The 14,888-nt window shown below is 46.3% G+C and overlaps 1 protein-coding gene across 15 annotated transcripts in view; it reads right to left on the reverse strand.

Moving 5' to 3' along the window:
* The window catches only part of TMCC1 (transmembrane and coiled-coil domain family 1), a 98,614-nt gene that overhangs the window by 52,870 nt on the left and 30,856 nt on the right, over positions 1-14,888 (reverse strand). Inside the window, exon 1 of one of the 15 annotated variants that reach the window (XM_054216849.1) lies at positions 3,940-4,045. The exons of the other annotated variants lie outside the window; for them this stretch is intronic. Coding sequence (XP_054072824.1) covers positions 3,940-3,978 — 39 coding nt within the window. The 5' untranslated portion in view covers positions 3,979-4,045. Of the gene's footprint in view, positions 1-3,939; positions 4,046-14,888 lie in introns of those variants that run through there. 15 annotated transcript variants of the gene reach the window in all.

A 14,888-nucleotide genomic window follows, 5' to 3' on the forward strand; every position in this document is an offset into this window, starting at 1 on the left:
GTCAAGAAAGGACAGAGTGATTTTATTTTGCATTACAAGCTTCTACAGGGACTCTCCCTCCCCAAGGCAGAGGCAGACACACAAAAAAGAAGGGTATAGCCCTAACAATTCAACCAATAGGCTCTGGAAACCCACAGAACTTAGCAAAGACCATTACTGACCTTTTTTGCTCTGAGACAAACAGTTCTTGAATCCCAAGTATCACGATTCTGCATAGGAATGTCTTTAGGTGACAGTTAAGGGACGTAGTCTTAAAGGGTTAATTGCTTTAATATCATATATTAGTCCGTATCGGTTCATAGTAAATTTAGATTGCTAAAAAAGTTATTTTACACTACAGTCATCTTTACCAAACAATTTCTATCCGTAGATAGAGACTCCCGCCTATGACCCTATACCCACAAAAATACAAGGCCAGCACCATAAAGAATAAATGCTCCATCAACCCTGGGTAAGGAACAGAGCTGAAGAAGAACCCAGTTGAGCCCAGTGGCGACGGGAGAGAAGCATGGCCGCGAGGAAGGTGAGCAGGCACCGCTGGAGGAAGCTCTGCCTCTACCAGGCAAGGAGAAGCGCAGACGGTGCTATTGGCACCAGCACCTTTGGCCACTGTAGCCTTTAGAGGGGCTAGCAGGACTTTCCTAGGGACCAAAAGAAACTTCTTGTAGCTCGAGTAAAAGAACTCCAAGGCTATTGTGGCATAATCCACTGAAGGTCCTCTCCCATAAATAAACTCAACCCACATTAGTGACAACGCAGAGACAGTTCAGGGGCTAATAAACTCACATAGTACCTATGAGCAGAATAGTACAGCGTGAACTTTTTAACATTCAACATGCTGGTTAAATGAACCCAGTATCATCGCAGTTCACAAAAAATACTTTTGGCCTTTTCTTTCTTTAAAATGAACCCGACCTTTTCTAGTCAAAGCCTCAGCTGTATATGAAAGCTCTACTTGGCTGACCTGATCTCTTCTGGGAGAGCAGAACCTTTAAAAGAAAGGATATGCATTTTAACTTAGGAAAACTTCCTCAAGTACAGTTCAATTTATCTCTATTATTTTACTTTCATAAACCCAGTTAAAACATCTGGACAAAGTCAAGCTGAGTAAAAGCTGGATACCATTTTGTACTATTACTCCAAGAGCGAGGGAGTTCCCCAGTTAAACGTAACACAGCAGCAACAAGCACTTTTGAGGTCTTGGGTGACAGTCACTGCGGGCCCTCCAAGGATTTCCAAACAGTACAAGACAGAGAGTGGTCTGAACGAAAAAACTTGGAAAACACTTTGCATACTTAGGGAAGAGGGGGAAAAAAAAGAAGGAAAAAAGGGGGGAGGAAACAAAGTGAACAAGCTGAGTTTGGCCTGGGGAAGACATTTGTTGCACCAGTCCAAAAGCCATCAAGTATTTTACCTTTAAGTAACTCATATTTTTAACAGTTACAGGCATTTAAGTTGGCAAACTATTGCAGAATCCAAGCAGCAACCCACAAATATCAAATACTGGTTTGGTATATGCAAAATAAGAAGTAACACTTGAAGATAAGTCTGCGTAAAACTTTCTGAAATCCCTGACACAAACAAGTTATCAAATGCAAACATTTCATGAGTTAGCACACGGTTAAGTGCTTATACAGCTCTCCCCAGAACAGTGTTTCAAAATTGGACAGCCATTATGTAAATAAGAGAAAGGCATTAACCCCATTCACAGAAGGAAGACAGAGACTGGGAGAGCTTAAAGGATTTGATCAAAGCCATGCAGTGCAAATAGCCATGTTGAAAGGGAAACCAGCTCTTCGGGGCCAAACGAAGCCATATTTTTCCTTCCCGCATGAAGTCCTACGTTTCCTTTGCTCAAGTTCTACATGCACTGGTGGCAGCACTTTTCAGCTCGTAGCTCTCAAATCAGCACAGTCACATTCTATTTGAAGCCTCCACCACTAAATATACTTAGACATTGGAATTTTGACCTTGCAGCTGCGAAACACAGGCACAATGTTTAATAATGTCCCATTTCACCCAAGAAGTGAACCCATCCTGGGAGCCAGTGCCCCAGGTCCCACATAGATGTTTGCCAACTTTGAAGTCTCAAGTCAGCAACCATGAAAGAATCAAGATTTTTGCACAGAGAATATTAACAAAGTACTGATTTATTTTATGAAGTCTGGCAGTCATCACGCTCTGTCTTTCCTGTGGTTTCCCTCCAATAGATGACAGAGTGCTTCATAACACCAGTGCTGCCCCTTACCCTGCCCTGCAAAGACTCAAAATACAAAGGGATTTCCCAACGCCCTTCTAAAGAGCAGTGAGGAGACAGGGAGAGAAAGGTCTCATCCCAGATCCAAACCTACATGAACACCATCTGCTTTGGCTGTTCCTTCATACTACTACACTTTTTATTTTGGTGAATACAGACCAAGCTCTCATTTTCTCCTTCAGTTCACCACGCTGTAAAAGTTGAGCATCTTTTACAATTAAAACAAAGAAGTTAAGCAGCTGTCAAGGCTAGAAAATTGTTTAAAGTAGGCTTACCACAGCCAGAGCTAATTCAGCGCAAGACTCAACTGTGTCAGGCAACACAAAAATGGAGAGAGAGCTAGAAAAACAGACTGGAAACAGCTCTCCCATAGTAAAAAATCAGTGTAACCATTTTTCCAAACCCCCTGACTGCCTTGATAAACAAGAATTAAAATGGAGTTATCCAAAGGAGTTCATGTAAAGCTGTTTTGGCTGCCCCATATAAACAGAGCTTAGATACGACGTTCATTACTAACTAGATCAAGTCTCTTTTGAGGGGAAGATTGAACTATGGAGTGCCTGTAGAGATTCTACTGCTTGCAGGCACAGCTCTTGTCATGGAACAAGGTAAACCGTGAAAAGATGCAAGTTTCACCTCTTCACAGCCCCTAAAATGGCCACATCAGTTTCTCTAAGATGAGGAGATATTAAAAAAAAAATCACAAATAAATAAGAAAGATACCAACTTATTGCAAATCCATAGCTTTTCCCAAGAGAGTCTGCAGGATGCGAATTCTGACCTACTTTAAATGCTGATAACAGCATTTTAATATTTTGATGAACGCATTTTAAAACCTTTACAAACACACAAATACCGGGGGGGGGGGGGGGGGCGGGGCGGGGGAGAAGAGCTTAATGTAAAATGAAAATTCAGCTTAGTGTTTATGCGTTCAATTAATAGCATAATTCCTACATCCAGGGCCAAGTACGCTCATGGGGAATGGTTGGGCGCAAGAGCAGGGCTGTGCCGGCAGCTCTGTAGAGGTGTTCTACCTGTAGTGCGCTACCCTGCCTCGCTTTTATTCACAGGTTCATTTTTTCCAAACGTTTTTTCAAACTCTAGGCATTAGATTGATACAGCGATAAAACTGCAAGACTACACGGATTAACTATTTTCTCCTCGAAAGCAGCTTCTTGAAATGAATTAGAACACTCGTAATTATCGAAGAGCAGAACCTGTTCGCAGCACCTCCTTTGTTCTCAGCGCTGTGCCGGCAGCGAGCGGGGCCAGCTCTGCCCCTCCTGCAGGTGTCTCGCCGGGACAACTCCCATTCCCGGCTGATGAAGCCATTCCAGCCGGGACCAAGCACATGTTTCAGTGACCGCCACAGGCACCTATCGGCACGGCTGCCCCTTACGTGCCCCCTTTTCACACACCCCTTCGTTCAGTCCCGAGAGAAACCCAGTAAGGGACCTGCAGCCTCCCCAAGCCCACACGGCCAGCGCGGTGCCAGAGGAGCCAAACCGGTCCCTGCGAGACCATCCTGCCGTGGGACACCACAGCCTGCCTCGGAGCACCAAAACCCTCCCTAGAACACCACAACCCGCCGCGAGCAGAGCCCTTTGTGTCTCTGCGAGGCGAGAACAAAAGCGGGGGCGGCCGCCCGGGCCGGCCGCGGGGCCGGTGCCGCCGGGACCCACCTTGGAGAGCTGCCGGCGGAGGCTGAAGCGCTGGACCATGGTCCGCCTCGGCCCCGGGCCGGGCGCGGGGCGGCGGGCGGTCAGCGGCGGCGGCGCATCCCGGGGGACCGGGCCCGGCACGCTGCTGCTCCTCCGGGCGCCCCGGGAGGGGAGGGGACGGGGCGGGGCGGGGCAGGGCACGGCACCGGCACCCGCCCGCCCCCGAAGCGGCAGCCGGGAAGGCCCGTCCCCGCCCCCGCCGCGCCGGGGGGCGGCCCCGGGGCTCGGGGAAGGGGCTGGGCCGCCGGGCGGGCACGGCTGCACCGCGCCCGCCGCCCCCCCGGGCAGGCCAGCCGGCACGGCACGGCACGGCACCGGGGAGGACGCCGGGGGCGGCCGGTGCCCCCGTGAAGGGCTCCCCCCACCCCCCTGCCGGGCCGGGCCGGGGTGGGAGGGGGGCGGCGCGGCAGAACCGAGCCGCAGCCCCGGGAAGGTGTCGGCGGCGGGGCCGAGTCCACCGCAGCCCCGGGCAGCTCCCGACTTGCCCTCGCCTCTTACAGCCCGGGGGGGGTTTCACTCTTCCCTGCTACAATCACTAGAAAATACCTGAATAAACTACTTCTCTCTTCCCACGACGATACGCAGTAACGATCGATGGTGAAATAGTCAGGTACGCTTTCATTGCTTAAAATGTCCCAATAAGAGCAGCTTTTGAATCCTTAAATTGTTCTTTCCGCCCTTACAGCGTTTGCGAGCAATGACACAGTACGACCCCCATGCAGAACAGGGCATTACAGAGCACCTCAGTTTGCTCCAAAACCTGCAGCCACGCTCTAAGGGGTTGCAGGAAAGCAAGGACATGGGCATTTCCCATTTGTGCTGCTCAGACAGGTCCAGAGCTCAATGAAGGGGCTCAGGCACCCGCCAGGATGCTCATAAAAGGAGGAGGAAACCAAACACCCCAAACACAATGAGGAGCTCAAAATCTCTGGAAGTAAGTCATTTCTCATGCGCCCCCGTCTCAGCATTTTCATTTTGGACCTCTTAGGATTTTATTTCCAAGCCCTTTTGTAACTGCCTCCTGCCTGCGATTTTGCTCTCATTTCTCTCTGTTCCTCCAATTTAAGACCACTGCCCGCTCCTGGCTGGATGCCAAGACATCCTTCGTGACCCACCCCCCCACAGCCCTCGCCTCACCCCGGGCCTTTCTGGGATGCTCTTGTGGCAGGAGCTTCCCCCCCCCCCCGAGCACCCACCAAAGCAGTAAGGCAATACTTAAAGTGAGAACATCAAGTACAATTGAACAACAACAAAAAGATACTTTGAAGAGATACAAAATTCTATAGAACAAAGAACAACAGGAATGCTTTCCTACTCCATTTTATATAGAACAAAAAAATAAATTTAAGAAGTTTAAATACATATCCTGCATTCTCCATTCCTCCTCTTACACAAAATTAAAAAATGTCATACAAGCCCTTGCACGTGCATCATAGCTGGATTTAGGTGCAATCCAGAGAGTCAGACACCCAAAAATTGATGGAGATTTTCTACAATTCTGTTTGAAAGAAGCGGGAAGGCTGGTTTCAAAGCATCATCCTGACTTCAGCAAGCATAAAACTTTGCAAATGCCAAGAATTCCAGTAAAACGTCACTTTTAGCTCCAGAATTCTCAAATGCCTCTAATAGCCCCATTTTACAGATGGAAAAATGAGCAGATTCAGGGGAAGGCCTGAATTCGAGTCCATGGCCTGTGCTGGAGGGATCCATCTCACAAGGAACGGAGACAGAGTTCGTTGTTGGAATGACCACAGTCATTGCGGACACTGCAAACGGACGGGCTAGGCTTTCACAGACATGAATGGACTGTCACTTAAATCCGACAGGCAACCCGACCATGCAGCGAGCGCTAGAAGAGAGCAACAGAAAGGAGATCATGAGACTACCTGAGATGGTTACACACGCACTGACGGAGTTCAATAGCACGTGATTTAAGCAAAGACATACTGAGTTTCCAGGCCTGTGTCTGTGTTGAAGCAGTACACAAGAAAAGGGTTTGGCATTGAGAGCACCCGGTCCTACCCTACTGTACCCTTCCTTAAAATTGCCCTCCCAGAACACATTTTTCAGCCTCCTGCGTGAAGAAGGGTATATCCCGCTGTAACGGTCATAACCAAGGCTCAAGAGCAAGGGCAGTCTTCCTCCCAGTCGCCACGCGAGAAGACACAAAACTTTTGTAAAAGTGATCACGCAGAAGGCTCCAGTTGTCAGACAGGCTTCATAAACACTAGGCACAACTCCTACAGCCCTTCTCTCTGTCTTAGATTTTTGTTAGTACTAATAGAGTTCAGTCACTGACTTGCAGGTGTACTTGTTCTGCAAGAGGATGATCTTCATGGCCCTCGGTCCCTATTTAGACAGGGTTCAACAGCAAGTTTGACTTTCACAGCTAAGGTGATTCCCCTCCAGTGAATACCCCGTCTGCTGCGCTCTCCCTGGCATGGAAGACAAGGAGGCATAAAAAAAATCAGGCTGGAGTTGTTAAATGGTGAACAGGGGCACAGTCCTGGACACTGTAGGAAAAAATGACATTTCTAAGCAGCAGTTCACCCTTCTAACAGCCAGTTCCTTACAGCCTTTTGGTTTTGTATTGCTTGACAATCCTTAATGACAAAAAGCCTAAAAAACGCATTGTCTGAACTAAAACACTACTAACAGAGAACAGACTTTTGTAGAGGATGCAAAAAAACATTGTGCTTTCCTTTTTGCCCAGTACCCACAACATCGGCCATAGACACTGTGGAGTTGCCTTAGTACTAGACTGACATTTTAACATGACGGATAAAGACTTCAACTCCAGTTTTTCAAAAGCAATTATTCAAAATGAAATGAAAAAGAAACCACACCTCAGTGCATTTGAAATGCTATTCAGAAATTCCTTTCATGTTGCAGACAAAGTTATAGGCATGCTTTGCCCATAATATGTAGACAAATATTTTTCACTACAGAAAACATAGGAATTCGTTCACACAAGTATTGAAACTCTTCCTCTACTTGATTGCTTCTACGTTCTTTTTTTCTGTGTCAGTTTTAAAACCCCCTTATATATGTTATTTGACTTAGGACATCCAAAGAAGACATGTCACCAGTATGGATGATGCTGTCAGATGGCAGAGATTAAGCTAACCACCCGCCCTGAAAGATTTCATATTCCACGTCTAATTAAACAAAAGCTTACTGTTCAAACTGCATTCAGCTCATTTGCTCCAATCATCTACAACAGCAGCAGTTATTCAGTGCCAACTACACAGCCTGATTTACTAGTAAAACTTAAACCTTAAATAGGCTGTCATTATGCAACTCAGAAAGAACATGGAATTAGATCGAAAAGTCTGCTTGGGATGGCAGAAGCACTCACAACTGTCACAACCCACAAAGCGCATTCTGCACCACCACCTGAATGCTCTGGGAATGTAGCGCTAACTTGGAATTGCAGTATTTCTTTGTGCTGATGACATCTATAATCCGTATTTTGCAGACCAATGCAAACCAGTATGTTTTCATGCTCAGCCACAAGAAAGTTACTTTAATGAACGTGTGGGTATTTTTAGCCTTAAAAAGGCAAATAAAATCAATGCATCGGGCAGCGATTTGCTGTTTCCTTTCACATGTTGGGCACATCCTGAAACTTTAAAGCAGCAGGAAGTTTAAAAGGATTTGATATTGCAAGAAAAAAAAAAAATAATGTACAACTGCATCTCTGTTGCAGAGTCAGTCCCTGTGACACGGACTCGGTCTAACCAGAGCCCGAGTACCCATATGCAAACACACACACGTTTGGCCGGGAGATGACACGTGGTGCGCACAGCCAGGACCTGATGGCATCTCTCTCAGCATCGTAGGCTCAGCGAGCAGATCCAATGCAGCATTCTTTCACAGCAAAGTTGGAATTTTTCTGGGCATACAGTGGAAAACTACAGAAAGGCACTGGATGACTAACTACCACCAGAGAAGGGACTTGACCTGTATGCTCACAACAAGATAGGGAGATTGCTCATCTGAGCGAAAGTGGAACACAACATCCCCAGCAGTGCCACGTACTTTGGGCTGACACAGAAGGCAAACGGGCAAGATCCGAACTGAACCATATGTTAAACTCAAGACTGACGATGTACCCTACACGCAAAGTATGTTCCAGCAGCTTCAGAACAGCTGCTAAAGTCAAGAAATGCCTGGTTTGATGCTGAACACCTCCAAAGCTATGTGCTTTTATTTCCTTTCTTCTAATTTCTCCATCCACTATTAAATGACTGGGGGCCCACACAGATGAGTAACGTTTGTCTGCATCCTCAGCATTCATTCCGAGACCTCACAAATCATGTACAATTTTTACAATACGACTCAGACACAGAATTGCAACATGAATCCAAAAGGGAGGGCTCCTTTTTGCATTACATTTAAATTGCTATAGGATCGATCCTTTCAGTACATGGACTTACCTATGCAGGAAAATATTTTCTGAATAACTCTAGTCTATGAGCAAAACTACTGGCATCAGGAACAGATCCCAACTCTTGGGGCCAGAGCATGTCCCAGCTGAGTTTTGACTCCATACCAGGGCAAGGCTGGGTTATTCAGCACTCCGCTCTGACCTTGGTTTCAAGGGGAAGGAAGCCCCGGCACAATGGCCAAAAGGATCCCGTGGCATGCTCCAGCTACGACAATCAAGGGACCTGGATCCCATGGCGTGCCATGGTTATGACCAATCAAGGGACCTGGAGCCCATGGCACGCCATGGCTGCAGCCTGCGCCCAGCTGTTGGAAGTCAGTTGTGTGCTGACTCCATTCAAAATCACTCCCTATGGCACGCACTGCACTTCACTGCCCTGCACGGCTGCATGGTCCTGTAGAAAAATGAAGGTGACTTAGGTCAGAATATTTGCTTTGTTAAGGAAAAATGTTTTTAGCCTATTTTTAAAGTCATCAAATGACTTGGAAGCTGGAGATAGAGGAGACATTTGTGGTTGGGCCATGAAGGGTTATGAGAAGGGTCAGCGTGGTTCTCTAAATAGAACTTGATGGGAAAGTTACGGAAAGATTAAACAGAGGTGTTTATTTTATAACTGTCATCCCAAAGTAACATCTATAGATGCATACTTCAGCACTGAAAACCCCAGCGGTGACACGAGAGCATTATTTGGTAGCTTTCTGCCCTGTCAGTGGTAACTCAGAGGCTTCAAAATGCAGAAATGCGTTCCGTGCAGAGGAAGTGGTCCCTGCCAGAAGTTAGGACTCCTTTTCAAAATGCTCACTTTTCTTGGAAAAACACAGATAGTACATCACCCCATTAGCAGGCCTCAGTTTTATAACGACCACGGAGAGCCAACGGCAAAGGAAACCGATGGGCCAGAGACACTAGAAAAGCCTCCTCATGCTGGCAGGGGACACACAGATGCTCAGGGGGTTCTGCATCGTTCTCCTCTCTGAACTGGGTCAGTACTGCTTGTTCCGCAGCTGGACTATATTCAGGAGCCTTGTGTGCACCATTCAGCTCCTCCTGCAGCAAACCTGCTGCCGTGACCAGTCTCTGTGTCTGCAGAGCTGCCACACACCTACTGCTGTTGAGACCACCAGCCTCGAGAACTCGCTCGCCATCCTCTCCTGGTCTCCTTTGTGTGTTCAAAGATGCACCTAGGATTTCGGTGTTTCATTTAGGACCCCAGTGAGCAGCTGGATGGCTTGTGAAGGGAGTGTGGTCGGACAGTCAGCCAAGTGGTGTGAGAGACGCTCCCCGCAGGGCACCGGGGGAGGCCGTCCCGTCCTGCCACTTTGTCCACTCCACCTACACCACCTTACCTTCCCAGAGCAATTCGAGCCGCATAATAGACTAGTGGGTGAATTCTTCTCTCTATTCAGGAACATCAAACACTTTAACCATTCAAAATAATCTCTCATCATGCTAAAACTTCCAGAGCTGCCTATAAATACAGGAGTTCTAAAACCACAGACTAAAGAAGTGATGTAAAAGATCTGGATGTACCAAACTTCTGAAGAGATATTCTAAACAGCCTACTGCATCACAACTCCTAGAGGCAACGTCATTAAATTATATACAGATGTATAAGTATACATAAATATGTAATATAGAGACAATCAATTACATATGAATATTTAGCAAATATTGACAAGTAGAAGTAGTGAAGTAACAGAAAGCTTTCTACATGCAAATCGGTATAAAATGTGTTTATAAACGTTGTGTAAATTAACAGGAAGGAAGGGTGGAAAAAAAATCAGGGAGTATATTATATTTATGCTATGTTACAGACACTCCAGTGTCACTTATCAGCGTAATATCCACACGTGAGACTTCCATAGTTCTAATCTATTGCCGCTAAAGGTATTTATGGTTTTAAAACTTCAAGAAGCCTTGTCCTCCCGAAGAAATCAAGTTTTTCTCCCAGACTCTTTTTTTTTTTTGTTTTTTTAATAAATCAGAAGGGGTTGTTAGAATCATCTGCTTAGTTTACTGCTGAAACAGTAAATTTTTAGTAGCAGCACTTCTATGTTAAACAAAGACAATGCAATTAAGGTTTGTGCAAGAGGGTGCACTCTCTTCTCCTGGTCTACACAAGTTCAAAATGCTTGCGGTAGAGTTCGGGGCCTGATGAAGAGCCCTGCCAACAAGTCTATCCAAAAGAAGCCTAAAAGCCAGCGCGTGCTGTGTAATGACCCCTGCAGGGAGAAGGGCAGGGACCTGCAGCATCGCCCTGGCCTGGGGGGCTCCTTGGGGTACGGTGCCACATGGCTGCCGTGCTGGCAGCATGTCACCCGTCGCGGGACACGCTCCACAGAGAGGGCATTACACCAGAAACACCTCTTATTTCACAGCCACCTGGCTTTCACAGGAACCCACCCGAACGCTTCACAGAAATGCCTCCGCTGCTCTTCCCGGAGCGGCACCCGGAGCCCCTGCTCGGGTGGGACAAAAACCCAGTCTGCTCCTCGTGTGATAGAACACCGCAGGTGGAACTTGGCTATGGAGAATGTAAAACAAAAAAAGGCCTTGGTTGGGTCAGCAGCACGAGCGCTTTGATGCCTGCAGAAAACATGTGGCTTTTAATTACAAGGAGCAGTCTTATCCAACAACCATTCAACGATTTGAGATTTTTAAAAACTATAAAAACAACAGAAAGATTTCAGTCAGATTGAGAAAACACACTCAAGTGACCAAATGCTACTTCTGCACCTGGGGTGGCCCCACTCGGGCCCTTGGGCTCCGTGCGAGCCAGCCCTGCCCAGCACCCGGCCGTGCCCCGCACCAGCTCTTCCGATGGCCACACAATGCAACGCCCGGCAGTCTCCTGCACACGTCAGCACCTCTGTCTGTGTGTGCGCTCATGGAGGTTTTTCTTAAAAAAAAGCTTTGGTTACAATTTTTATCAGCTAAACAAACCTGCTTAAGCATCCATACCACTTTCCAATCACAACAGTATGTCCTGAAAGGAATAGCAATCTCCCCGGCTCAACAGCGTGACAAGTACAATGCTGTGCCAGGAGCATCCCTCTGTCACCAACAGCTTTGTCATATTCTTCAAAATAAAATAAAATATTTTTAAGAGATACCTACACATTGCAAATTTGTTACTATCAGCCTACAGTTCTCTGCATACGACAGGGTATAAGTTGCTCTGGGAAAACAAAGGATTCAAGAAAGGTTTTTAAATATTTTTCTTCTGGGTTATTTAAATTAAACTCCTTTCATAATCACTTGTACTTTCCAGAAAACATTTGCTGTCGCTGTTGGGTCAGAGTAACTCTCTCAGCCATCCCACCCGATCACTCCATCTCCAGGACAGACCCAGTGAGCGGTTTCTGTGCCCGTTTTCGCAGAAGCCACAGCTCCCTCTGTTGACTGAAGTGCTGCTGCCCTGGAAGCGCTCTGCTCCCCACAGACACCTCGGGCCGGGTTTGGGTGCCCAGGTGGCACCTGTGTGCCAGCGGTAAGGTGACCGAGGCGCTGCCAGTACCTACACCACCACCGAAACGCCCCAGCGCCTGTTCCTGGCAAAGCCCTTCACGCCTAAGGGCCACCGGAACACTCTTGTGTAGAAAAGATGTCATCCCCACCTAAGAAAACCCCAAACAGCAACAAAAAAATGACCGAGTTCACAGACACAATTAATAATCTTCAGATACAGCTTCAGTTCACAGACACAGTTAATGATCTTCCCTTACCCAGTGCCTTGGCTCTCAGGCCACCGGGGGCTGCTGCTGCCATTGGAATCGCAGAATGGTCTGGGATGGAAGGGACCTTTCAGATCATCCAGTCCAACCATCAACCCAACACTGACAAACCACCACTAACCCGTGTCCCTCACTACCAAAACCACCGCTATCCCATGTCCCTCAGCACCACGCCTGCCTGTCTTTTAAATCCCCCCAGGGATGGCGACTCCACCACTTCCCTGGGCAGCCTGTTCCAATGCTTGATAACCCTTTTGGTGAAGAAATTTTTCCTCATATCCATCCTAAACCTCCCCTGGTGCAACTTGAGCACATCTTTGCTTCCTCTGAGTACCGAACACCACTAATTCAGGCTTCCTTGGCTGCTTTATTTTAGGCTGTCTTCCATCGGGTAAGACTCATCTGTCCTGCACATATTCGATGCTGGCAGAAAGTGGGACATGTACTAAGCACTGCTTAGATATATTATTTTTTTTTTAAACCGGAAGTAAAAAATTACTTCAAGTTAAAAGAAAAAGTTTTACCAGGGACCATATTTCTGTCTCCAGCTAGGACCAGTTTGCTGCTCAAGTACAGCAACTCTCCACTTCTCGTCTGTGGAGTCCAAACCCCACCAAACTACACTGAAATATACATATTTATCAAAACCTATAATTACAGTGCCACTAAATTTCTGGATGTATAAAACATCCTTTGCACGACTTTTCCTTATTTTTGTGCCCTGACCTCTGAAGAGCAAGGAGCTTCCCCCACTCCCTGTGGATGAGGCTTCCAGAGCCCTGGGGGAAGGAAAGTCTCCCCGACCGAAGAGTGTCTGCAGGCCTTTGGAAATGCAACTGTGCAGAAGAATCACGCCTACAATTTTCAGCTAAAAAAAAAAAAAAAAAAAAAATCTTTCTGAAATCAGACACAGAGGAAAGTACTGCAAGTTGAAAATGAGAGACGAGAAAAACAGTTGGACTGGAAAACTTCCAAGGTTAAAAGCCTGCTCAGCAAAAAAGTCACACAAAACAGGTTTGAAAGGAATCTTTAAAACTCTCAGATAATCTACTGTCCTCCTCCATGAAACTGAATTCTGGAAGAGAAAAGAAATAATGAAGAAAACTAGAAATAGCTTCCACTTTCCAAAATTAAAGACAACAACATAGATAACACACAGAGACCTGGCACTGGAAACCTGACGGCTATAGACAACTCGCCAAAGGTCAGTTAAAGAAATGTAGATGTGCAGCTGCAGAAAGCTGTTGTGGGGAGGGGAGGAGGGTGAAAGAGAGAGAAAACAAAGAAACAGTATGTGATATACAGAAAAGGCACCATACATAGTAAATTTGGATGCACATGGAGCTGCAGACCAATGAAGAAAGAGAAAGGTCTAAATGGGCATTTGCAAACACACAAAAAACCACCCGAAGTACATCCCAGGGTGAGGAAGAAGAAACCATCAACCTGAGCACTGAATTCCTCCAGATGCTGACAATCTCCTGTAACACCCACACTCCTCCATCTCCACCCTGACCACAACGAAACCACCAACCGCAGGACCCCGAGGAGCCGTGGAAGGGTGAGCATAACCGGAAAAAACCAGTTATAACTAAGAAGTGCGTGTATAATGATTTTAACAGCATTATTTATTTATTTTTAATATTTCTGTAACAATTAGATTGGGACTAATAATGATTAGATCCTTAAGATTTCAATTATACTAACATTAACATCTTGGCTCTCCTCATACATAACGCGCGTCCTTTTTGCCCATAAACAAGACTTTGAGCCTAATGCCACTCTGGAGCTTCACAAAGGTTGCTGCTGCCAGCCAGGGAGCAGCAGTGCCTGGTACAGCATCGTCTTGCAGAGCAATTAAGCAACTCAAGATTAATTTCTGATCTCGTGAAACAACCCTCAGCCTAATCCTGACCTATCTCAATCCGCAATTAAGCCGGTACAGTGACCCGCCAGTATCTTATCTCGTTGAGAGATGCAAACAGCGCAACCCTACCCCGGTCGGAAGCACCATCACGGGCTGCACTTCCCGGGGGGACGCTGCAAGATTAGTGCTGCTCTAACATGACTCAGCTGCAGGTATGGCAAGTAAAATCACACCCGCTATTTCCAGAAGGGCTTATGACTAAACCTGATCTATATTTGTCATATAATGACATAATAATAATGTCATATAACGACAAACATTATTTTCAATATAAAAACACAGTCTTTACAGCCAAAGCAACAAAATGTTTTACTCAGGATCAGTTATGAAAAAAAATCTCAAAATGGTTTACCACCTATGTAAGTTGAATGGGGGTGCGAACACTACGTTTGATGTTAAGAAGAATGCTTGCTCTTTTGGGAAACGGATTAAAGCCTAAGTGATCTTTTACAGATCTAAGACATATTGTTCATAGCCACAGTAGACTTTCCACATGATTTTAATGTTATAAAAAAAACCATCTTTTGTCTTTTCACAGGTGGTTGTCCCAGATGCACTGTGTGGTATTTTGCACAGAAGAATTTGTGGAAAATGTTTCTGGCAAATAAACTACTGCTTTAAAAGACTATTTATAGCTGAAAGGAAACTGTTTGCTCTTCCACAACTCTGCTACATTTACTGAAAGGGCAGAGCAGTTGAATGTGCCCCCTTCTTTGTGTTACCATGTAGTTTGTAGAGCAGTGAGAGTGCCTGAAAAGAGCCATTAGAAGTAAGAAGAAAAAGCAAGCCTACCGTTAGT

This window comes from Rissa tridactyla, chromosome 10, assembly GCF_028500815.1.
Source record: "Rissa tridactyla isolate bRisTri1 chromosome 10, bRisTri1.patW.cur.20221130, whole genome shotgun sequence".
NCBI lineage: Eukaryota > Metazoa > Chordata > Aves > Charadriiformes > Laridae > Rissa > Rissa tridactyla.